Genomic DNA, 25,855 nt, shown 5'->3' with positions numbered 1-25,855 from the left:
AGATCTTGCTTTCTGATGATAAAGTATTATTTTTCATCCAAAAGCTTAACAGCTCTTAATAATACAGTATGCATAATGATGTAATAGTTTTGTTATTTTTACAAATATGTTTCTTGATGGGGAAGTAAATCCAAGATCAAGGACAGAAATGTCCATTTTGAGCTGACCCATAATCACAAAAAGGTAAAAAAAATATAACATTAATTTCTTTCAGCATCCAAACATTTTTGAAGAATATAAGGTAGCCTGAGTCACTGCACCGTTGAGAGGATAACTAGACTTGGACCCTGTTGGCAATTTTTTTTATTTTTTTATTGAATATACAGGTCAGACATGAAATCTTCTATGGCCCTAAATGTGTGTATATACTGGCCCTTTGTGCACGGAGTCTGACTGATTTCAGTCTTGCAGTCTGTATCAACACTGTGTATCTTAGCAATCAGAGCAGGGGCATCAGGGTTATCTCTTCCCCTCAGAACAGAGATCAGCTGAGCCGCTCCACCAGCTAATTTGGCATAAAATGGCCTGACCACTATCTCTCTCTCTGTTTGATCTGAGCCAGCCGCAGAGAATCACCGAAACTTCACGCTGATATGAATTAATGAATTATTATCATTAATGAGAACAATCAACTCGAGCACATGAAAAGAGTTTCTGTGAAACATAAGTGCAAAAGTACAGAGGAGTGCTCTTCCTCTGAAGTGTGGTTGTCTATATCTCACATCCAACTGCAATAAACTAAAGTGCTACAACAGCAGCCACGGTTGAGCTATGTCAGAGAGCGAAAAGGCAAGGTGAGTAAAGCAGCACGGCTCTGATCGGACAATGCAGAGTATCCGGCAGCCCAAAAACCAGCCAGCTCAGCAGTTTGAAGGGTGAAAGAGGGAGAGAGAGAGAGAGAGAGAGGACAGAGCTAGAGTGGCAGGGTGGGGTATTATCACTGATGTGAAACTCCACTGACTTTTATGGGCCGACATTCAGAAGCATCAAACGATGAGTTGTTTCATATGGGGGTTTCCACTGTGGGGGGCATGTGAGCATGTGGATCGTACAGTTCAAATAAAATTAAAAGTTGGAATAAACAAAGTATTAATCCATGATTAACAAGGCAGATGTTACATGTCTGTCTTCAAGGCCCATGAACGCAGCATCTGTCTGCTTTTAATTGGTTTATCAGTTAAGCAGAGGCATCTTAAGCTGATAGATGACTTCTCCACACTGAGAACTGCTTCTGTTCTCCATCCTCCTCATCTGCTTGCTGGACAGTTTATCTTTTTCTACAAAGGCGTTCTTTCAGTGCGAGCAGAGGGCTCTCACTGAAGGCGGGCCGGCCTCAGAAGGGCCTTCTCTCGGGGGGTCAGACGAGTAGGATTGAGGACACATGCGGGCTCCATTGAACTGGAGCCGCTTTTCCCACACCATACACATTGATGATAAGCAGATGCTCAATATAAAATATCTACTGAAGAACTGGGCTCATACTGGTTAAGTATTTTTTTTCTTACAAATATTGCAAGAATATTCTTTAGCGATAAAGTCACTACAAGGTGAAAATGACACCAGTCCGGCCACAGGGAGAATAAGGGTCCTCTGTAGGTGTAATATGAATGTTGTCAGCTTCCGGCCAAAAAAGCAATACATAATTACACACTCTACAAATCATGTGTGAAGGCCCTAAGATACATTTCCCATCAACCTAATCTCTCCTCACAGGGGGGGGGGGGGTTTAAAAAAAGAAAGAAAAAAAAAAAAGCAATCTACCTATGAGAAAATCAGCTCAAATATTCATCCTCCCATATAAAGTGATGATGCAGTTTTCCACACCAGCATAATAAAGCTTTAAAAAAAAAAAGCCGTTATAACTGACAGATTCAATTATGCCCTGTAAAAACATATTTAATAATCATTGCTAAGGCTCGTTGGTTCACACCCACCATGTGATGCTGGTGCCTTGAACCAATTGGATGTTTGGTGTGATAAGAGGAGCTCTTTAATGGTTTCTTTGACCTAAATCCTCACTAATCATTTTAGAGCTGTGACAAAGATTCTGCTGGATGGGGGAAATATTATTTTTAAGCCTACAGTACAATGAATTAAGCTCCCACCACTGGGATTTGAACATACCTCCTTTGTTTCCCTAACATGGGTTTAAAAAAAAAAAAAACCCATATAGAGACGATTTTCTTTTCCAAAGAGCCAAACCTCATCTTTTCTGTCAAATCAGCTACAAGACTGTGTCGTAAAACTCGAATGAAACTGCAGTGAAAACAAATAATCCTCGCCTGCATATGGCTGAGTGTATAAAATTAAATCCACCGCTCAGACAGAGATGCCGATGTGTCTTCACACCCAGCGAAATGACAGGTAGCACCAGTCTGGCAACTCCTCTGCTCTCACCCACTCTCCCATCTGCTGCCCACCTGATCCACACAGACAACTCACCTGCAGCCTCCAAGCACTGAGAAAAATAAAACATGAGTATAAGGTGAATAAAAGTGTAATTATTTAGCCTTTTCAGCTTATTTTTGTGCATGCCTGTGTGTCTGTGCAGGGGTGGCAGGGTATGTCTCCTTTTGTCAAGTTCAAGTCTCTTGCTGCGCTGAAGATGTGGCCCGACACAGCTGGTGATCGCAGCGGCACCTCGCTCCTCTCCTCTCCGTTCATCTTCACTCCTCACTGCAGCTCTAGTTTCCTCCTACTAGCTCATTCCACTTGTCTTCTCTCCAACAGTTTTTCTTTTCCTCCCTTCCTCCCTTCAGCTCTGCTCAGTCCTCTCCTTCACCTTTCCTTTCCTCCCCTCTCCTCACACTCTATACTCTCATAGTGAGACACTGTAGGCGATAATATGTGCAGGCCTGCAACTAACAATTATTTTATTATCAATTAAAGTTATGATTATTTCTCAATCATCATTTTCTCAACAAAATGTCAGGGAATTGTGAAAAATATCAGCCTCAAAGAGACATCTTTAAAATGCTAGTTTTGTTCAAATAGTTCAAAACTCAAATAATCAAAACAGCAATTGGTTAATCAACTAATTATCTGAGCTTAGTGTTTGAGAAAACATACCATTGGTAGACAGAGTAAGGCACTGAACTGACAGCCTGTGTTTATTCATAGCAAACTGGAATACAGTATCACCTAAGTGGCTGTGATGTAGAAAAGTACCAGGATGATGTGATACCTGAGATTAAACTGTCTGAAATCAAATCTGTCTGACTAACACACCAGATCTCACAGTGCTTCACTGTGCAAAAACTGGGTCTCTCCCATATTCCAGCCACAGCATCATCTTCCTAAAAAAGGAAAGACACACACACACACAACAAAAAACCATCTGTCTTCTGTGGAAGGCCGGGAAAACAACAGCATCTGCTTTCTGAGAAATCCACCAGCGGCAGCAGAATGTCACACTCCAGCCCCGGCTTTAACTCTCCCCCATTTTCCAATTCATCAATCTTCAGCCAGTCATGCTAATTTAATGTGTCCCGTACCTTAATGAAAACAGCCACCCAAACATGTCCAGCTGTGAGCCGAGGGTACAGCGAGGGCGTGTGTGTGTGTGTGTGTGTGTGTGTGTGTGTGTGTGTGTGTGGGGAGGGGGGCGTTCATACCCCTCCCACTCCCGAACCCACCATCATCGCTGCAGGGTGCTGCTGATGCTATAAACCCAAAGCATACATAAGAATCATAGTCTCATAGACATGAGGCAGGAGTTTATAAGTCAGGATGTTCCTATTGTGATTTCATAACATGTACACCTGCATACGTCACTGGTGGCTGCTTATGTGGCCTCTGGGAATGAAAGCATTGTTTTCTTGTTGTGGCAGTGCCTGAAGCAGTGCAGGGACTGGGAATCCACACTGCAGTATAGCAGTTACGCAATGTTACAAAAACACAAAACACAAGCGACAATATGAAGCTGGACAAATGCATGTGTGCAAACGTTTCCTCAGAATATCAGGGACGCTACAGTCAAAGATCAGTGGTAAAAATTTAATCAGACTGATAATGTTTCAAAAGCTCATATTGGCCATCTTCATTCATACAGTATATACAGACATTCTTCAGCTGTTAAAAGCTTTAATCTATAAAAAAAAAAAAAAAAAAGTTTGATAATAAAAGCTATAACCCTGAGAAGTCCCAGTTTGAGTCTCACCTGAGTGAAATGAAAGGGAGCTGACCTCAACCCTGATCCCCAACTAGCTGGAAGCCAATATTATGCATCTCCCTTGTCTCAAAATTGTGCCATCACTTGAATGACAATGCACCTGAAGCGACCATAAGCTCCATCACCTGGCTCCTGCCTAATGGGCCGTGGATAAACGGGAGAGTGACGGCGACAACCCCGTCTGCCGTGAGTAATGGCTCGGCGCTGGCTCGGCACTGACAGACGGGGGAGTTGCCACAGGAGACTCAAGTCATGTCTCATGATGTCTCAAGGGGGAGATCTTGCAACAGTGGTTGTGGTGCCCACACACACACTACCTGCCATGCCATGACGAAGCACAGCTCCACAGTATATGCTCTCTTTTCAAAAGCAGATTTGAGAAAATTACCTCATCTTACTAAATGATTGATGGCCCAGACAAATTGAATTTAACAACAGCTTCTAAGTGCTTCATAAAAAAATCACTTTTTAAATATGTGGAAATATCAAGTGTTTTTTTTTTTTTTTTGGTTGTTTTTTTTTTTTTTTTTGATGTTAGAATTTATGGAACGATTTTTCGGGAAAAAGCACAGATGTCCTCCTTCTATTCAACTGGCCATGATTTAATTTCATTTTTTACACCTGTGCTTGTCCCACTGTGAGGAGCCAGCATGTCTGCTGTTAAAAAGGCCTGTTCTACTGTGCAGTTTTACATGTTACTGAAGGTTGACAGATTTTCAGAGAGAGACAGAGAGACATGTCTGCCGTCTTACCTCAGCTCTCGCTGTGTTGCTGAACACAGGAATACAGTACGAAATGCTGACTGGAGCGTTCAAAATGTAGGTTAGCAGGCTGATATTAGCATTCTGGTGCAGCTTCGGGTTTGCACAGCACAATAGTACAGGCTCCCGATTCACGGCAACTGATTACATTTACCACATGATTTCAGAGTTACAGCAAAACTGTCTCTGCCACGTTAACACATAGTGCCGTTCTTCTTATCATCACAACGATTCTTCCTACTGTCAGGTGTGATGCCCACTGGCTACACACTTTATACTGTGAACAATATTACAAGGCATCTGTTGTGTGTATCACCATTCAAACAGCATGTTAGCGTGCAGCCCCAGTGGGGGATCAAACCACTAGCCTGTTGGTTATCAATTCTGTATCACTGAGCTACACAGGACAATTCTGCCTACGCCCCTCCATTGAAATCACAATGTAGCAACAACATAGGCCTTTCATAGAGCTCGGTATAGGATGATATTGAGACACTAGGGTAGCTGCACTATGAAAACATTTTCCCAATTTCCACAAGTCCGGACATGCTGATGATGACGCTCCACCACACTGTAGAGCATCTTATCAAATACAACCACCCTCTTTTTCCATTTACTCAGCATCACATTCATATCAGGATGCATACATGCCGCCTAAAGAGTATCTCCACCGTGGCACATTATTTGCTCAATTATTCTACTCATCGTTTTGCCCCAAATGTCCAAAAATTTAAAAAATGTATTTCTCACTATCATATACGACGAGAAAAAAGCAGGAAATCCTCACGTTTAAGTGGCAAAAACAAGAGAACACGTGGCACGGTTTGCATCAATCAAATGACTGTTTCAGCTCTAATCTTGACTGCAAATGCCAATTATTAGGCTTATGATTTCTATAAAAGCAGAAGTCAAACCAGCTCCCTCTTAATATCACTTAAATCAATCAATTCCTTTCTAAAAGTGCGTCTTCTTTAACTGAATCTTAAAATGCTGTCCTCCCCTCTCTTCTCACGCTGCTTGTACATCTGCACCCATGTAGAGAGATATTTCTCCCTCTGTGACGAACAGCTGTTGAGAATTTGGCAACATTTTGAGGGGGAAACCCATACAAGTACCACCAATAATTCTCCCTCATGGAGCCCTGTGTTTTTATTTTATGCAAGAACCAATAAGAAATGTTGATCGATAATAAAGAATGGGAGGCTGCTGGCCCCCTGTTGATCAATAGACACCTGCTGACTGGCCTATCCCCATCTCTGAATCTAATATCTGAAAGCAAGGCCTTGGTGGGTGTGCTGCCTGCCTTTGAGTCCGAACCCTTGAAAGGTTAGGCAGAGGAGCTGAGCTACAGCTGGCAGCATCACTGGCAGACATCAGATAATCCTCCCAGCAGCTGAGGGCCCGCCTGCACCGGCCGGCACCAGCGACAATAACCGCGCTGCCACTGCAGCCACCGCTGAATAAATTCATTCAACACAACGGCCGATCGACTCATTGCCTTCCCTCCCCTCTGCTTTGCTTTGATGGTTGCTCCTCAAGATGCAGCGCATGCGGCGCGGCGAGTGGACAGACTGCAACGGTCCTTCCTTTGAAGCTCAGCAGGATCCAGATAATAAAAAAAAAAAAGAAAGAAAGAAAGAAAAGGAAAAGGCGCCTCCATATTGCTGTTTCATTTGCACCTGGTCATCCTAGTCAAGCAGCATCACCGGGACACCGAAGCGAATGGAAAGGCACCGGTTTGGCACATGCACTGCAGCATTATTCTCAAACCACAAATGATAACAATGAAGACAGCGGTGCCCATCATAATAAAGGAAAAGGAAAGAGAGACACAGAGGCATATTCAAACTCACCGTCTGAAACCCCCGCTCCTGTTTCCTCCCCCGGCAGCGCTGTGTGAGCTGATGCTGTAGAAAACGATGTGTAGGCTATCTCTCTGTGTGTGTGTGCGTGTGTGTGTGTGTAGTTGAGGCAGCGTGCCCGGCCAGTGACTGTGTGTATGTGTGTGTCCGTCCCCCTCAGCCGCTGCAGCAGCAAGCTGTGGTCCACACGGATCCTCCGCTCTCCTCCTCACCCGCTCCCCCGCTGCTGTCAAAAACCAGCAGCGTCCGAAGATCGTCTATTCTTTGGGCAAGGACGACGCACTCACCCGCGGAAAACCTGGCCCATCCTCCGGCCCCGCAAGCGTGGGCGTCCTTAACTCCTACGCTTGCGCTGGTTTAATGGCTTGCAGTATGCTTGTTATGAAAACCTTAGAAACACAAAGATATTCTCTTTGCTGTCATATGTGACTAAGTAGCCTAAAGCAACAAATCTTCCTATTGGGATTTTTGCTTCAAAATGACTAAAAATCGATTAAAAAAAATAGCTGTTGGCTTATTTCATGTCAGTCAATTTGTTCCAGCTCTAATATATTAGGCTATTTGTAAGGGAAGGGACCATATCAGAGTGAGACGTCTTCTTTTCGCATCTACTATCTTCTGGCTGCCAATCTGGTGCAGAAAGAAAGGGGGAAAATCGCAACTGCAGCGACCCCGTTTTAATGAGCGGCAGCAGAGAGAGCTGCAGACAGAGAAATCAACAATAACCCTGCACAGCACTGTTGTCTTATTGTGTCAGATGAAGCAAGTTCTTCTTGTTCTTCCAAAATAAAGTAACCTGTAGCATGTGTATGCCTGTAAACGTCAAGTTTAGCTTCTTATTTTGGGAATCAACAGGTTGTCCTCATATTTTTAGATTTGCTGATATAATTGTATACTTTACCTTTTTGATTGCTTCATTCGTACTTTATGATTTTGTTGGTTAATCATTTGCACTTCCACTAAATTGTTATTGCTTGTTCTAGATGTTTCTCAATGCCTAATGTGAGACACGGGTCATTCTCTGCCATCATCACAGGACAGGTGGCCTATGTACACACACACACACACACACACACACACACACACAGCAGTGCTGGTGTCACACACCTGACTGCACATCACATTACCATTACTGGCCCACCAATCCGTGTCACATTTTTAACTGCAGACTTTTCTTGCATATCAGCTGTGTGTGTGTGTGTGTGTGTGAGAGAGAGAGAGAGAGCATGAGCCCCCCTCCCACATTATTCAATTCCAACCTGGGGCAGACCAGGCATGTCTTACACAAATTAAGACATTGTCATCAATACCAGTAATGTCCACACTGTTTTTGTGAAACAGTGGCCATTCATTTACACCATTGTTTTCAATGAAAAGTGTGACGGGTCAAACCTGTGAGCTGGGCTCTTTACAGCCATGGTTTACTCACATGCAGCTCACTGTAAGGCATGTACAGGTCATTAGCACTGTGTGGGTATACATGTACTGCTTCTTCACATGATAAATGCATGCAGGAACACTCATCCAGGCCGAGGGGCATGAGCATTCACACCTAAGTCATGTGCTGTTACTACTATAATAATGGTGACAAGTCCTGGGGGGGTGAAGCTGGAACCAAAACAAAGGAGTTTTAGCAGTAGTCATGAATGTGTTGCCGTTTCTGTACATGTATGTGCAAAACTCCCGGACTCCAAAGTTATGCACCATCTGACTGATTTAAAACGCAGAACTGGATGATTAATGTTGACCGTGAAGACTGAATTTACACTGGACTGCCGTTGCAATGGTGGCACAGACACAGACACCGACACAAAGCTGTTGGACAAATAGGATGTGCGTGTTTGTAGGTGTGTCCCCATGCTAACCGACTGGCAAAGCACTGTGGAGACCGACACCACTGTGTAAACTGTTCTGCCGTTTCTTTTCATTGAGGAGAAGTGATGACGGACAGTGTGACATTATTGACATGCCTCTGTTGAGTGTGAAATACTCCTTGGCGCTTTCAACATACTTTTATTAACGAAACAGTGAAACAGTGAGTCTATTGTCTCACAAACAGGTTCTGTAAAACAGGTGACACTGAAAATTATTTTTTGGATTAGGTTTGAGCTAAAAATCATTTGCAAGTGAGAACACTCAACAGTTTACATTTTTGGGATCCACACCAAGGTTTCTCTGGGGCACTGTGTATTTTAAAACCAGTTTATACAGGCTAGGATATATTATGCTGAGACAATGTCTCTTTGACAGCTACCAGATACCTGCTTACATACTGTTTATATAGCAGCCTTCCTAACTTGGTCAGTGAGCTACATCTGACAAACACTGATGTGAAGCTGCTGGGGTCTTCCTCTCCCTGATAGGTACGAGCTTCCTCACACCACTTAATCCTGAGATGACCCAGGCAAGAGGACTGGGAGGGGAAGGAGTGACTGTATTTGAATGCTCCTAAAGCTCTTTGAGTGATTTTTGCCCTCTGCAGTGACAGACTGGATGCATTAATCAATTCCTTCTTGCTCATTTCTATTCCTGTGTGGGCTTCACACACACACACACTTCTAACAGCGACCTATTTGTTGGTTCACTGACATTATTGGGGCAACTGTAAACCCATGGATTGTGATAACATCTTGGGTGGCTCTTGTTATGCAACTGTGTTTACATATTTGCCGCTACAACCCATTGTGCAGGGTGCAGATACTAGAAAAATAAGGCACAGCCAAGCCAATACAAGGTAAAACAACTTGTCCAAACTTCTTTTCACATGCTGCGCTGTTTGTGTAAGATAATGACAGACGTTAGGCTGACGCAGTATGTGCCAACTTCAAATGTGCCAGCTTTAAAAGAAGAGCAGGGAAAGAGCACAGCTAGATATTGATAGCGAACTTTAATGTGATCACTTTTTCTCCCTGCAATTTCAACTGACAAAACCCTGCTTATAGCAACAAAATAAAAAAAGGCCGATTGCGTAACACACATCTGCAAAATCAGGGACAAATTTAGGCAAACGTGGGCACACATACATTGAGAAGACTGTAAATGAGAAGGGGAACTATAACGGTTGCTAGGGAACACCATAAGACCAAACTATCCAATTCTGTTTGAGGAGGAGGAGGAGGAGACAGACAGCTCCTGCCACAACAAGCAACTAATAGCACAGTGGTATCAACTATAATAGTATAATGTTTCCCACTCTTTTATGTAAACACAACCTGGCAGACTTCACTTTACTTTGGCACTTCTGCCTGCATCATGCTCAAGGAAATTGCCAGCAGCATGAACATCCCCAGAGTGTTAATCTAACTTTCGCCTCATTCGTCTGTCTTGTCAAAGACACTCCTCCAGTCTCCAGACAGTCTGACAGGAGACTTGAATAATACTTTGTGCTGTGTTTGACAGTCGATTCTCAAATGCAACAATAAATCCTGTGCATTCGAAGCAGTAGAACATGAAGTAAGCTCCAGCTGGTCAGGTAACCAAACACACAAGCTAAAAAGGGCGTTTTCCAGCAATGTTTCTTTTGTAATTTGACTCAAAACCTGAGACTTATGACCGAAATGCAGCTTCACTTGAGCCACTCTGTCAGCCAGGCTGCTGGGGACATACATTGGTATGATTATACACAGGTGTATTTACTATATAGAAGACAAAACCGGATAATATCTCTTTTAAGGGTCAGTTCACGCAAAGCACGGAAATGTTTTCCATCTAGCTCCTAGAAGAATCTAGTGATGCAAAATTGTTTCACCTGCACAGAAATTGGTAGCATGGTTAGGTAAATATATACCTGTAGAGTAGTGTCTTCCAGCAAGTCAAACTTGATCTTGTTTTTTTAAATCACATAGTAAGAAACTCTTTTTTTTTTCTGCATCTGAACTACAAAGAATATTATTGCAATACCTCTTAGGGAGCTAAGAGGTAACAGTAAACTTAGATGAAGCTGTACATGGAAGTCTAACAAGCACATTTTTAGCCATATTGCCAGCTTTTAGCTCAGATATTGTAGGATCTGTCACCAGTCTCAGCTTACCCACTGAAAAGACCCCTCTAGTGCAAGGCCAAATTCATCATAGGAGGACACTTGGCATTCCTTTGTGGTGACTCTATTGTGGGGCTCTTTGTGATGTTTCTGTGTATGTTTGCGTTAAGCATGAGGCAGCAGAATGGAAAAGCTGATAAACATGATTAAAATCAAATAACATAACATATGTGTCTGTGGTGTGTGTTTATCATCCCTTTTAATAAGAGTGGAATTTAAAATAAATCATCCAGAGGTCAAAGGTCAAAAGAATTGAATTTCTATCAGGATTTTGAAAACCAAGTTTTATTATTTCATGACACTTTTTCAATTTTCCACAAGTTAATGAGGAAGGGAGCACTCGGGGCAATGTGAAACAAATTTATAAAGTATAAAGCAACAAAAGCTAAGGCCGAGGAAATTCAGGCTCGTGCAAGGTTAAAGGCAAAGGCTTCACAATGACTAATGGGCCACAGTTTGGAGGAACAAAGTAGAGCATGCTTTGCACCATGAGGATGACACTGATCACATTCTAATACTTCAATATAAGAATGAAAACAGATTTCAGTGTGGGTGAATGGGATAGTGTATTTCTTTTATCTTATTCCTAAATTCTGGCAATAACACTCAATGAGTTCATTTTTACTTCAAATATTATTTACATATTCTTGGTTAAGAATTATATTTTACAAAGTGCATGAAGTCTTACTCCTGTACAGTGTTAGAAATAGGCAGTCATGTTGATGTTTTCACTAAGCAATCATGTATTCATTACATTTTAATATATTCAAGTTACTGAAAATGCAAAAGAACATCAATTTTATGTCTTTACAAAATAACTACAATTTTCCTACTATGTTGGCATTAATTCTTCACACCATTTCTGTAGTACAGTCAAAACCAATCAGTAAACCAACACTTTCAGCCAGTTTAAAGTTCATACATTTATGAACATGAACTCATGCATTTCCTTTCTCTGATCAGTCCAGTGATCGATTTCAATATTGTATCAATACCCGCTGAATTCCTATTATCATATTGTCTCAAATAATAAATTACACCACATTTGTGATTTCATAGTAATATTTGTAGTACTGTCTTTAGTTTTATGAATAATTATCTTTTAGTGTCAGGTGGATGATGATCAAACCATGTAAACATTTACTATTTCATTTCAGATTGCCTCCCTAGATGCTTAAAATGTTTCCCGTTTGATCCCTTCTTATCTTAACCACTCTTTTGTGGCCATGCTGTTGCCAGGCTAACAACTACAGCTTGGAGACAAAGGGAAGACCCTCGTACATGTCAGCCTTGAGCTTGGCCCATTCAGCCAGTCTCTGGATCGTGCTCTTCTCCTGGCCCAGCACGCTAGCTGCCTTCCTCAGCTTGGCCTCGTTGCGCTCCAGGTAGCGCTCCCCCTCGCCCTTGAGGAAGTTCAGCTTCTCCACGCGGCTCTCGTTCAACGGGATGTCCTCGGTCATGTAGGGGTTGAAGCGGAAGTAGGTGTCAGGGGGAAGGAGGGCGTCCAGCATGGTGTGCACCTCTGAAACAAGCATGGAGGAGTTGTTAGTGTCAAAATCTGACGCTAGCTGCAGGCAATTTTACATCTTCATCTTTGATTTATAATTTCAAGACCGCACTGAGCAAGAAGAACTGCAGTGCATCACACTGCCTGTCATTACACACCTCTTAGATAGTAGCTTATACACAATCTGGGACAACAGATATATACAAACAACATCTTGTGTGGTCCTACCCTCGGTATCTGTGGCACTGCTGATGACGTTGGTGAGCTTGGTCTTCAGGCTTGTGTAGGTCGTGCTATTCTTGCCCGCTGTCTCGTACCGTCCAGTGCCAAGAGACAACACACACTGCAGAGGTGTGTTTGGCCACAGACACTTACATTCATGAATGGCCAAAGCTGTGGGGTTGTTTATCAGAAGTCCTCCATCCTAAAACAGAAGAGAAGCGAGACACATTCAGCATCTCTGCAGTCAAATAAGTTTTCCTCAAAATCACATAAAGGAAACTTTGTACCTATGACATGTACCTCTAGTTTGAATATATTTGTTGTGACAGCCTGCAGGGGACAAATGAGGTGAAGAGGACAAGCTGTCCCAGAGCTACAGAAGAAAAAGAAACTTCTGCGTCATAGACGTGCTGTGCACAGCACTGTTTATTCAGAAGTAAACAAGTAGGAAAACTGTTTTTAGCAGCTAAAATGAGTCATTATTTGTTATTTGGACCAGAATTGACCTATATAACAAGTCTAATCGCTACAATACATTGAACTGAATTTAGCTTCAGTGATACATCATATTGCATTTCCGTTTTCTAACCCTAACTGACTTAATTTAGAACCTTATCATTAATTATTTGCTTGCTTTTTCATTAGGCATGTGTGCTGTTTTCATTACCAGCTTCATGAAAGAGCTGCTGACCTAAATGATGCCAACAATGAGAGAAAGAGGGACAATCGGGCTGAATGGATGCCTGGACCGATTTAGTGCTGAATACTCCTTCTAAGTCTTCCCCCAAGTCCGGTGCTGGACCTTACCCAACAACTGAAGTGCTTTTGGCAAGGAATAATAGAGACAGAGTGTGGCACACAAGAGGTCTGACACTCCCTAGCAGAGCAGGGGTAAAGGTCATTTCCATGCCTCTAGAGGGGATGGGCAGTAGAAAGGTATAAAAAAACTTCAATCCTCTATATCCTCTGGGCAAAAGCAAACATATGTGGTGTTAATAGATGTCAATCAGCAACAACCTATACAAAAACACACAAAGAATCCCACAACACATAGGTGGTGAGGATCACAAAAACATGAGAATATGTTACATCTGTTTTTATTAATTTAATTAGTTTTTTAACCTGACGTAGTTAAAAATACCCAAATAGCTCTAAGAAATGTATTTAGGATTCAGATACCTGTCTAGGAGTGACTGGTTAGTCGAATCCACTGCTCTGGTATTATTATGGGACAATGCAGAACTGAACATCAGTCTGAGCCTGGTTATGAAGCTGTTTACCCTCAGGTGTTAGCTATTGAAACAGTGGAACACAGTTTTCACTCTTGAGACAGAGGGTTAATTACACAGCTGCTCCTCAGCTCTGACCCTCAACCTCTCACCCATGGGTCTCACCCAACTGAGTGAGCATGTAAACAAAACACTTATATAATTCAACAACCGAATGATGGAAAATCATTGGGTATTACCACATAGTTTAATAACAATTAATTGGTATGCTAAGAGAAATGTTTAGGTTTTAACTCTACATGGAGTATATAAATGTGTGTGTGTGTGTGTGTGTGTGTGTGTGTGTGTGTGTGTGTGTGTGTGTGTGTGTGTGTGTGTGTGTGTATACATATTTTTGATACCATGCCATGGGAGAATTCTCCTGAGAAATACCGCTGCTAGTGCTGAAAACTAGAGTAGGAGTGAGACCGGTGGGTGGCAACGCTACCTCAAACTGTCGGTTTTAAAAAACAAAAAAACAGTGCAGCTCCAAGAGGAATTTGGAGAACAACACACACGCTATCTTTGCATCCCTGCTGTCATACTTTCTGCAGAGATGACAGTGGGAGCATATGCATAAAACACACAAATGCATATTATACAAGAAAATGGAAATAATCACTACATGCATTAGAAATTGAGGTCATAACCAAGGCATAATTACTTATTATCATCACAATGTTGGAGGCACAGAGATAGAGGTCCTCAACTGATTGATTTCTAAAGGAATCACTCCAATCTCATGCTATCTGGAACAACATTACAGACAATATCAGCTTGTTGGTTAGCTTACTAATCAAAGAATATTATAGTCTCCTTCACACAAAATCAAAACTAGAAAACATCAGATGAATTTCTGGAGCTAGAGAGTTTCACAGTAGTTGTAATGATAACTTATTGGCATATCAGGCCAAAAAAAAAAAACTGGTTGGCCATTTGTTTTAATTCTAAATGCCTAGAAGAATCAATGTTTGGGGCAGTAAACAAGCAGAGTGGGATGGAGATTAGGTTGTGTTATTGTCTGAAACATTGTAAAGGCCTGTCTACCAGGGCTCTTACATTAGGAAATGGCAGGGGAGAGAAACACTTGTTAGAAGCAGGGATAAGGCTAATTTTGCCTAAGTAGGTTATCAAAATGAAGCTAAGCCCTGAGCATAATTGCTGCCCATTAAGACATCTAAAGATATCTGGCCTAATAATCAAACCTCATGAAATAACACATTAAAACAACTCCATTTGAAGAGCTCCCAAAAGGCACAGCCAAGCAGTATAAAAGATCATAGTGTTAGCAAGTAAAATGCATTAATACTTCCTACATTCATTTATCCTGAATGATTTGTAATCAAAGCAACAGTACAAAAACTCCTTCCATTTCCCTCTAGGACGACAGGCTAAAGTCAAAAGAGGACAAGGCTTTTTGATGTTCAGGGGCACAGACCAGGTCCAAGGACACTTTCTCTGTCTACCTCCGTCTCATTCTTTTCACTTTCTCTCTGACCCTCAGACGCGTAACAGCCAGAAGAGAGGATGAACCAATTAGTGGACCACCTTCAAGGTAATGTGAAACAAATCTACACACACATCCTTAATGTACGCTCACACAGAGTGCAGGACCATCCACAGTGCGTCTGTCCTTGGAACCAGTCTTTTAAGAGATACAGAATCATAGTGGAAGTGTATTGATTGGTAAGATATCAAGGAAATGACCCTCTCACACTAATCTAGGGCTCTCAGAGAAATGTGACTTCATAGATTACTGTGGCGTTCTGCATGGCAATTTCAGGCCATTATTGATCATGTTACTACACTGTTTTTTATCTGTTTTATTTTCTATTATTCATTTTTCAAATCCTAAGTACTTCAATTCAACTAACTAAACTGAACTGAACTGATCTAAACCTAGCGAAGGCATCTCCCGGTGCTCTCAGTTTCGTGTCATACCTGATGAAGGTCTTTTCCCAGGACAAATTCCTGGAAGTAGCCTGGTGCGGCAGACGAGGCCCTGATAGCCTGCCACATTTTGTGTTTGCAGTCTCCAGGGTAATGGGATCTCACTCCTGGCATGAGTCTGTAGTTCCTGAACACATAGGCCTTCAGAGGTAGACCTCTGTTCACAATAGTGCTCACTGCTGACACCTGGTGGACAAAAAAAGAGGTAATTTTTATAGAAGCATGCCAAGTCATAATTTTTTGAATACTTTAACAAATTGGTGTTTTTCTAAGCGCTTTGCTGTACAGAGGAAAAAAACCCAACACATATTAACATCTGAAATATGAGCATGTGGGTTTCTTTGTGTGTGCATATAAAACACATTCAAATAGAATTAACCCATGCATAAATTAGTGCAGTATTTGTCAGTATAGAGATATAAGCTTGTGACTAACTTTAGGGCAGTGTGGGTCCCTGGCACTCTCAATCATACAACCCTCACCCATCCGTTCCCTGGAGGAAAAACAAAAATGCATTTAAGGACAAATTAAATTAACCATGCGCCAGTCTCCGATTCAGTTGGTGGGAAGGGAGGAGATATAATTATATGAAAAACAAAGGGTGAAAGCGTCCTGCAGACTAACTTGAGGATGTTTTCCCAGATTTCGCTGTCATAGAAAGCATGGCTCCAGCCCATCTTAACAGTTCCAACGATGACATTCTGTTTGAACACATCTGAGCCCAACTTCCTGTACATCTCCTCGCACTCTTCTAGGGGGATTTGAAAAATCCCCAACATGAAGGCCAAGATGGCACCTAAAGCAGAGGAACAAGGATGATGTGAAAAGGGCAGTTTACATTTAATCACATGTGGGATCATGCTCGTGAGAGCCAAGCTTGTAAGAGCCAAAGGAAGACTAACACTAAAAAGTGGCAACAGCGTACCTGTGCTGACTCCACAGATGTAGTCGAAGAGCTGGTGGACTCGTTTCCCAGTCAAGTTCTGCAGTTTATGAAGAGTCTGCAGGGCCAGCAGTCCCCTGTAACCAAGTCAAAAACTTTACAGAACCAGACTGGTAAAAATGATGCTTATTTAAACCAATAAACATAGATATGGTTGTATCCATTTGGCCTGAAATAGTAGCTGTAGTAGTTTGTATTTTTCTCTGGTGAAATTAAAATACATCAGTACAAACCGTACTGTGAATTCTAGTTTCTATCAGTATCACTCTTTTCTTTAGCCACAATAACATTTGCTTGTAAGAACAGCAAATGTAAAAGCAAATTGTACCTTTTTATATTAAGCAGTAAAGACCTGCTTTTTTTTATGTGGAAAATGTCACAGATACTTAGAAACGGTACCTTGTTCCCCCTCCATCTATGGCCAGGACCCGAATTCCTCTTCCTTTGACTGGATCGCTGTAGCCAACCAGGGCCAGTGCTTCTCTCACAGCAGCCTGAAGAGGAAGGTCTCTGGCCTGACGCAAACGCAGCAGGCAGGGCAGCACACTCTCCTAGAGGTCACAATTAAACACAGACACACTGACTACTACATTTCCCAGCTGCAAATACCTTTAAGGACTGTGCAACCCATCTGACATTAAAAATGAACTGCAGGGTATGTTAAAAAAAAACAAACAACTAACCTTGATAGCTACACCTCGTGTCTCTGGGAACTCTAGGAGATGATAGCTGAGCTCCTCCACTCGCGAAGTGAGAAGTTTGACATCAGTGACCCTCTGCAGGCCTTTCACCAGAGCTCTGGTCCTGTTGTCCACACTCACCCTGGCTATTATCTGTATGACAAATACACAGCATGAACAAAAAATTAGAACCATCTTATAAATATAAGGCCTCCAATACATACTTTTAAACCTTACCTTCTGCCTTTGAGTCAACTGCTGTTGCTTCACTTCCTCTGCTTTCTCCTCTTCACTATCTGTCTTCTCTCCTGCTTTGTCTGCAGTGGGCTCTTCCCCAGTGACTGCTACAGCCTTGTCTTTCTCAGCTGCAGTGCTTTTAGAGTCACCTCTGAATTTGGGGACCAGTGGTGCAATGTAACTACCAACAAAAGCCTGAACGCTGGGCCGAGGGTAGGACAGATAGTGGGTGAAGCCTTTTTTAGTTGAGGTAGTGGGTACAGGGATGGACTGAGCCGCATTTTCTGTTGCAGGGGTGTCAGAAGAGGGAGTCCCTACTGCAGGACTGAGCTTGTCTGGTGCAGAGGGAGGGACAGGAGAGGTAGTTGATGCTTCAATTTTTTTAGCCTCTGCCACTGGAGACAATATAGGAATGTGATCCCCTGTTCTCTGAGGGGTAAGGTATGGAACAGGCTCAGAAACAGGATCCTCCAATCCTCTTTGCTGCTGCAGTGATCTGTTCTCTCCATCTTCTACCTGTGTGTTGGTGCCAAAGTAACTATTGATGTGCTCAGCCAGAGTTTTGTAGGTCTCATCCATGTTGGTTGAAAGAGCTGCTGGGTGAAACAGCTGCATAGTTTGTTTTGCCACAGTGGAGGATGAGCTTGGGCCAGACACATTTGCCACTGACGCTAGATTGGATGTGGACTTCTTGGTGGCAACAAAAGGATTTTCTGTAACTTTGTGCAATTGTTTGTCTGACTCTTCCTCTGTGCTCTTCTCACCTTCTTCCTCTTCTTTCATGGTGGTTTCAGTTGGTGAGGAAGTAGCTGTGTTGTTTGAGGTTAAGGTCTCAGCTTTGACCAGAACTTTTTCCGCATGTGCGCTGTCGACTGCGGAGCTGCCAGGCTTGAGGCGGGAGAACTTGGAGATGAGGTCTGTGCTGCCTACTGCCTTGGTGACACTGTCAAGCGTGGTCCTGATCCGCGACATGCGTCTGCTCACTGGGAACAGCAGCGGGGAACTTTAAATTAATCAGGCAAATGGGAGATGCTTTAGTGTCCCTGTGACATAATACAGCATCCTGGCAGGCCACCTGCCAATGAGCTAGAGTGGATTCAGTGGAAAATCCATTTTGGAGGGAAAGTATAAATGTTATCTTGCTTGTTCCACAGAGTTCTAGAAAAAAAAAAGATGAAATTATCATTTCAAGAGACAGTGTCAACAAAAATATAAAACACAGGGGTCAACATGTTATACTGCAAGTAAAAAGTGGGCCAACAGAGGGCTCCAGCATCTTGGTAACCATGGAAACAACCTTAACAACAAAACAACATGGGTAAGAAAAAGTTTACTGTATGCTGACCGGTGTTAAAAGGACAACATGGAAGCTCATGCAGATAAACCCAATGTCAATTTTACGGCGGAGTCAGCTCTACTTGTAAAAACCCTGCTGGAGAAACACCGACACACCATCTCGAAGGAGCAGGACGATAGCTCTCCTGACAGACAGTTAGGAAGTATTAACTGGGTCGCAAGCAAAGACTTCACGACCGAAGTGGGGAAAAAGCAGATCGGGGAATACATCCAAACATGGGAGGTGCAGCCCTGCTGGCTCTACAGTCTGGATTTTCTCTACACGACCGAGGAGGAGCATCACACCTTCTACCACTACCGGGCCCGCTTCAGCACCCCGACGCCGCGGAAGCCTGTCCGGGGGACGGCCAGTGTTTACTTCGTCATGGACATATCTAAAGTCAAACCCCAAACTCTGCCCGCTGAGGTGCGCTTCGTGGTGGAGTCAAACAGGCTGGTACACACGCCGGGGAAGACCAGGTTCAGAGAGAGGTGGCTGGTGGACGTTATTGAGAACAAGACTTTGCTCCAAAATGCGGTTTTGAATCGACTGACATTAGACACCGCCTAACCACCCTGAAATACTAGTGTTGGTATTAAATACCACATCGTAGCTTTGAATTTTCCGCTGCCCCGATGAGTATCAACACACTTCAAAATAAAACAGCAAAATTCTCAAAATGACAAGCTAGCTGCCAGTCTCAATTCTCTGTTTTGTTGGACCTCACGATTACTGCCACGCTAAATTTAAGCCTGGTTCAAAACTGATTCAGACGTATTCAAGACCACGACGCTGTCGTACGACGCTTTATGTTAGATGATATGCTCATTTAAGGGAATAAACACCTCAATTAGCATGATGTTTGCTGGCTTGCTAAGCAGACAGCTGTGCACACTGCGAAACGTTTACTAGCCACAACCTAATTAGCCGCTGCTAGCCTCGATAATGAATGAATGAATGAATGAGGTTTGTCAGTTTACCGACTTTCACACAGTGTCACATAATAAACAGACTATATCCTTCTTACCTTACAAAACACAGACAGTCAAATATGTCACCGACATTTTTCATTCTATGTGGTGATGCTGGTTAGAAAAACTAAACAGGAAGAAGAGGGGAAGTGACGCAACTGTCCTTCTCCAACAGGGGATCAATGCACAATATGACCAAATCAACACTGATCATTTAAAAACTCATGATTTAATTTTTTTATTTTAAAAACACTGGCAGAGCCGCCAACCTGAAGTTAGCATAACATCCGGTAACACGATGGGTTGAGGTGCTTTTTACATCGCGGACCGTTCGCTGAGCGTTCCCGGAGGAACCTTCGCGGAACGTTCCCGGGGGAACTTTCGCGGACCGTTCGCTGAACGATTGCCGCGGAACGTTCCCCAAACGTTCCCGGGGGAACGTTCGCGGGACGTTTCCGGGGGAACGTTACCGGGTGGGAACCTTCAGAGTATCCCAACAAGTATAATCAGTTGCAATTTGTGGATTTAAATTAGTGCTCTCCATCAAGTTATGTTCACTTCTCCTGTTAGTTTCAGCCGGCACTTCAAACACTTTAGATGCCACAGAAAAAAAACCTCATGACTATAAACTGTGAACCATTCTGATTTATCTCAGGGCACAGTTACAGATTTGGTCACATTTGCCTTTGCCTTTTATTTCTAAAAATAAAAGTAAAAGTCTGTCATTGGGCTTCTCCAACAGGGGATAAGATGTACAATATGACCAAATCAATCAGAATCAGAATCAGAATCAGAATCAGTTTTATTGCCAAGTATGTTTTCACATACAAGGAATTTTTTCTGGTGATTGGTGCAATTGATCAGCAACAGTGGGGCATAGATATAGATACAACATAGATATCAACATAGATAATTTAAAAACTCATGAATGAAAACGTGCTTTGTCAGCTGAGGCCTCACTCAAGATCAAGATTTATTTATTTAATTTTTTTTTTTTAACAAATTGAAACTATTTTAAAAACACTGGCAGAAACGTCAACCTGAAGTTAGCATAACATCCGGTAACAAGATGGGTTGAGGTGCTTTTTACATCGCGAAACGTTCCTCAAACGTTCCCGGGGTAACCTTCGCTGAACGTTCGCGGAACGTTCGCCGCGGAACGTTCCCCAAACGTTCCCGGGGTAACGTTCGCGGAACGTTTCCCGGGGAATGTTACCGGGTGGGAACCTCCAGAGTATCCCAACAAGAATAATTAGTTGCAACTTGTGGATTTAAATTAATGCTCTCCATCAAGTTATGTTCACTTCTTCTGTCAGTTTCAACCAGAACTTCAAACACTTTAGATGCCACAGAAGAAAAACTTCATGACTATAAATTGTGAACTGCGGAACCTTCGCCGCGGAACCTTTGGGGAACGTTCTGTCATTGAGAAGCATATTTATACGGCATGCCTTCTAGAAACAAAAAAAAACAAAACAACCAAAGCTGTGCAGTGCTGTAGTTATGCTTTATGTCCCGTCATTGCTCTTTCTATTTTTTCACTGTTCTGTTTCACAGATATCTGATTTGAAAATGAAAAATATATCAAAATAATTTTTTTATAAAGATTTAATTTAAATGATGAATGCCACTGGACATATAGCAAACTGTATACTGAGCACACACTGAGGACGTGGGAGTTCCCCTCAGGGACAGGAGGGAGAGGGGGAGCAGGCGGCACCATCTCAGGCCACCGCTTTTACACAGATTAAAACCCCATGGCTTAAAAATATACATTAGAATTGCCATTGATATCTGGCTTTTACAGGCCTCTCGTGTCCAGGTCCATGGGTGATGATGGTTAGAAAAACTAAACAGGAAGAAGAGGGGGAGTTAGGCAACTGTCCAATATATTTGTGCAATGCTTTACTTGGCCACTAGATGTCGACAAAACATCACCATAATAAAAATAAATTGCAATTTAAATACAGGTGGTAAGAGTTGTGCAATAAATTTTACACATTTTAATGCATTGAAACCACTATTGTGTCTTAAACAGATAACAGCAAAATGTATCTACTTAAAACATCTGTAGGCCATTGTCTTTGGCTCAACACAGTCATATATAAGAGGTAAAGAAATCCATGGAAGTTTGATCAATATCCAGTCTCGCTTAGCACACACTTTCCACTTAGTATTGTTCATAATGGCTTTAAAGTCAGTTTGGTCAGAGGGCTAGTTTATGTACAATGTGACACAACGGCTGAAGGTGGATGTGTTAGTAATTATAATAATATTCCTGCCATCTGATAGATCCTTGCAGAGGTGTCTTTTCAAAAAGATCTTGTTCATATGAAGAGGAATGAAACACTTATCTGTGTAGCGCTGTTCACTTGAAAATCACTTCTTCTGAGAGACACAGTAATTGCTTTACACACCCATATATACCTTTTTAAGGTTTGAAAATTTCTGTTGCAGTAGTGTAGTCATAGAAAGTCAGAGAAAAATGTGTCTCTGACCTGAAAGGATATGTATGATGGTTCTGTACATAAATCTTTCACTCACTATCAGACACTTACTTGACCAGACTGTCAAGACCCAATACCCTGAGTGACATACTTGCTGTCTTTGATAAGGGCAAGGAAGCCTCTAGATACGACGGTGCTTTGCTGGACAGACAAGGCAAGAAGGCAAATGGCCATAAACAGACATGGCAGGCAGACGTCAATCCATCATTTAGTGATGAGGAATGGAATGCCATTCTGTGAGACCAAAAAGATCTTCTTATAAGATTACGAGTAGATTAGTACAATTCAAAATTCCAAATAGGGTCTATTGAACCCCTGCAAAATGGCATAGGGTGGGGTTAAGAGAGGAGCCTGGGTGTCACTCATATACTGTGATATTATAGAAACAAATGTAAAAGCATTAGAAAAAAATGTTGGTCATAAAAAAGAAATGAAATGTGTCATTAATACATGTGTCAACAATTACATTTTTTTTAAGCCATAATTTTATGATACACTTTTTATATACTTGTCATTTTAACTTACATGTTTTTAACCACACTAATACATTTTAGTCATCCGAAGCTGGATCTAGAGTGAATCGAGCAACTGAAAGACAACTTTTTGTTTTGTAGCCTGGTAGTTAGACCAGCTGGGCCCCTTTAATACATTTGTGCTTTCTTCAAAAGCAAAGAAATACTGATGTCACTGTTTTACATTATTGCAATAATTTATCATGGTATTATACAGTAAATGGATACAAAGGCAGAATAGCATTCTGTCTACTATTGTACCCCAGCACAAGAATATCCTCTTTCAGGAACAATATGAACTTTCCCTAACAGCTTCTCTTCACTTTCCTGAGACATCAGAAAGACAGGGGGGTAGAGAGGCCGGGATGAGTGACAACACTTAAATACTATCATCTGTCTCTGCTTCATGCCCACTCCACCTTTATGCACACCCTGCCTTGACGTAGAAAGGATATATTATCGTTCGTTTGTCATGGGTGAAGTGGTGGTGACATTATAGCCCTTTTATCGTCACGGCACCTTCATGGTGATTGTGCTGCATATATCCCTGCCATCACACTGTTAATTACTCCTTATACATTCTTCTGCACAAAAAAGGCATAGAGATAAAAAACATCAGATATGCCTCGACAGCAAGTAATTATTTCTGTATGATGTATGGAGCAGTGCTTAAGTTATTATTAATATCTTCAGCTGGAAATATAAATGTTGTTTGTGTCCCATGAGGTTTGGTTTACTGAATGTTTGATAGGCCTAAGTGTTTTTAAGGCATGGCCTTCCCATCACCGTAAGACATCTGTATTCAGTGGAGGGCAATATTCTACAGCTATTCTTTCTGGCTCTTACATTTCTGTCTCTGCCTCTCAGCCTCTGCTGTCTAAATTTCATAGCTTTTATGGCAACTCCAAGTGCAATTACCAACCGGCCTGCCTTTAATATCAGTGAAGTATAGCCTACTAATGTACAATGTTTCGTTTTCACTATTAATGCAGTCTTTTCCATCTCAGCTGCTCCTTCAAAACCTTATATTTGCATTGCAAATAAGATGCAAAAAGTCACGACATTAATACTAAATCACTTGCTAAATCAGTAATGGACCTGAGCATCTGGTACGCAGTATATACTACAGGTGCACTTCAACTCTCACTTAAAACAATCTCTGGACCTGAAGAACTCTAAAGATTAAGAGTAATCTACAACAGGATACAAGCATTTTAGCTCTTGTGAGAGAAGCACAAAAGAACAAGTCATTTCTGAAAATGAGTCAAAGATTAATAATAGGACCTAAACAGTTCAAGGGGAAATGTTTTTACATTTCTGTGTGCAGGTTATGGGTTCATGGATTTAAAAAATATGACACTCCCTTTTTCTTCATTTAGGTATACTCTAGTCATTTCCTAGGCCTATATTTCTATTTTTGTGTGCATGTGTATGTCATAAGAATTACACTGACATTCAGTCTCCACTGAGTAGTTTGACCCCCCCTCTCTCCTCCAAGTCAATGGCTTTCGCTATTCGCAGCCCCCGCAGTCACTTTGCAACGCGGCGCGCCAAAGGATGAGCATGTCGATTTTTTTCCCGCGCCAACACGTCAATATTCCCACACCTAGATAATGTGCGTAAATGTTGATTGAACCCTGAAGTTACGAGTCTTGTAGGAAACATCAGGGATTTGCGCTACAATGGATTCCAGCAGCAACAGTTTGGGAATGGCAACAGATGAGGATGGAGAGGTGTACGAACATTTTGCGCTCATCCGAGCAGGAATTTTGGCTTTGGTTTTTGTGCTTGCAACAGGTGGTAATCTTTTTTTCCTAGGCACACTTTGGAAGAAGCGAAAAAGAAACACAAGGACTCAGCTGTTCCTCTTGCACCTGTGCTTGGCTGATCTGGTTGTGGCTTTTTTCCAAGTCCTGCCACAGTTGTCCATTGAAATTACGCACAGGTTCCGAGGCACAGACTTCCTGTGCCGGTCCGTAAAATACTTGCAGGTGGTTGGGATGTTTGCCTCCGCGTACATGATAGCGGCTATGACCATAGACCGTTACCATGCAGTCTGCAAACCGATGGTTTCCTTCTTGAATGGCTCATTTAGGAGATATCTCAGCATAGGCGCAGCATGGCTGTTCTCTCTCGCCTTCAGCGCTCCTCAGCTCTTCATCTTCTCTCTCCAGGAGGTGGCGGAGAACCAGTACGACTGCTGGGCGACATTTATTGAACCGTGGGGGAGCAGAGTTTACATCAGCTGGATCACCCTGTCAGTGTTTGCCATACCTGCTGTCATTTTACTCTATTGCCAAATAAGAATATGCACAACAATCTACTTCAACATGAAGAGAAAGGCGCTGCAGGCAGGGCGCGCAGGCAAGAAGGGGGTGTCCAACTCGATGCTTAAGACGGTGAAGATGACATTTGTCATTATAATGGTAAACGCAGTTTGTTGGAGCCCATTCTTTGCTGCACAGTTATGGTCTGCATGGAGCCCAAGCAGCGCGCCCACTAAAGGTTGGTCAATGTGAAAAAATGTCCTAAGGTTCCCAAAACCATAAGGACTAAATATGTCTGTATCCTAACTTTGTATTTATTTTATGTATTTATTATTTCCTAACTTTGTATTATGTCACAGTGTTTAAGGCCTATATGTGATATATCTGTTCTCTTTCAGGTCCCGTGTTTGCCATCATCATGCTGCTGGCCAGTCTTAACAGCTGCACCAACCCCTGGATTTATCTCTACTACAGCTAAATGGTAGAGCTCATGGATTCTGTTCTTAAATCTGTGGTTTCTCTCAGTGAATGCTGTTTTTTTTTTTTTTTTTTTTTTTTTTTTTAATGAAAACCAAGGTTACAGGCTGATTTGTAAAAATTACTAAAGAGGACTGAAACTTCT

At 42.2% G+C, this 25,855-nt stretch overlaps 3 protein-coding genes across 10 annotated transcripts in view; 1 reads left to right on the top strand and 2 right to left on the bottom strand.

Moving 5' to 3' along the window:
- nrcama (neuronal cell adhesion molecule a) overlaps positions 1–7,089 on the bottom strand; it is a 51,930-nt gene extending 44,841 nt beyond the window's left edge. For 3 of the 8 annotated variants that reach the window (XM_071502382.1, XM_071502386.1, XM_071502383.1), the window contains exon 1: positions 6,786–7,089. The gene's annotated coding sequence lies outside the window, so the exon portion shown is untranslated. The remainder of the gene's footprint in view (positions 1–6,785) is intronic. The other 5 variants (XM_071502384.1, XM_071502385.1, XM_071502388.1 and 2 more) reach the window with 3 other exon arrangements.
- A 4,013-nt stretch (positions 7,090–11,102) lies between these two features.
- pnpla8 (patatin-like phospholipase domain containing 8) lies at positions 11,103–20,120 on the bottom strand. Its single transcript, XM_071502466.1, has 10 exons — positions 20,004–20,120; positions 17,641–18,798; positions 17,407–17,556; positions 17,123–17,274; positions 16,706–16,800; positions 16,405–16,576; positions 16,216–16,273; positions 15,772–15,966; positions 12,569–12,764; positions 11,103–12,355 (listed from the first exon to the last, which is right to left on the bottom strand). Exons 2-10 carry the CDS (start codon positions 18,610–18,612, stop codon positions 12,081–12,083), a joined length of 2,265 nt encoding a protein of 754 aa, XP_071358567.1. The 5' UTR covers positions 18,613–18,798; positions 20,004–20,120; the 3' UTR covers positions 11,103–12,080.
- Positions 20,121–24,527: 4,407 nt separating this feature from the next.
- On the top strand, positions 24,528–25,785 carry avpr2l (arginine vasopressin receptor 2, like). The gene is made up of 2 exons (XM_071501626.1): positions 24,528–25,471; positions 25,632–25,785. The coding sequence occupies exons 1-2, from the start codon at positions 24,649–24,651 to the stop codon at positions 25,709–25,711; spliced, it is 903 nt and encodes a 300-aa protein (XP_071357727.1). The 5' UTR covers positions 24,528–24,648; the 3' UTR covers positions 25,712–25,785.
- The last annotated feature ends 70 nt before the right edge of the window (positions 25,786–25,855 follow it).

Source organism: Trachinotus anak, unplaced genomic scaffold (assembly GCF_046630095.1).
Source record: "Trachinotus anak isolate AG129_WGS33_773 ecotype Australia unplaced genomic scaffold, CSIRO_AGI_Tana_v1 ptg000018l, whole genome shotgun sequence".
Taxonomy (NCBI): Eukaryota; Metazoa; Chordata; class Actinopteri; order Carangiformes; family Carangidae; genus Trachinotus; species Trachinotus anak.
This window is presented reverse-complemented; position numbering and strand designations above follow the sequence as displayed.

What these genes read in the sequence shown, in the direction of transcription:
- pnpla8 (XM_071502466.1), bottom strand. Translation starts at nt 18,612, where the DNA reads ATGTCGCGGATCAGGACCACGCTTGACAGTGTCACCAAGGCAGTAGGC. An exon ending in CACGAGGTGTAGCTATCAAG is followed by an intron (nt 17,275 to 17,406) that starts GTTAGTTGTTTG and finishes TGTGACCTCTAG; the next exon opens with GAGAGTGTGCTGCCCTGCCT. An exon ending in TGGGAAAAGACCTTCATCAG is followed by an intron (nt 12,765 to 15,771) that starts GTATGACACGAA and finishes CTTCTGTTTTAG; the next exon opens with GATGGAGGACTTCTGATAAA.
- avpr2l (XM_071501626.1), top strand. Translation starts at nt 24,649, where the DNA reads ATGGATTCCAGCAGCAACAGTTTGGGAATGGCAACAGATGAGGATGGA. An exon ending in AAGCAGCGCGCCCACTAAAG is followed by an intron (nt 25,472 to 25,631) that starts GTTGGTCAATGT and finishes GTTCTCTTTCAG; the next exon opens with GTCCCGTGTTTGCCATCATC.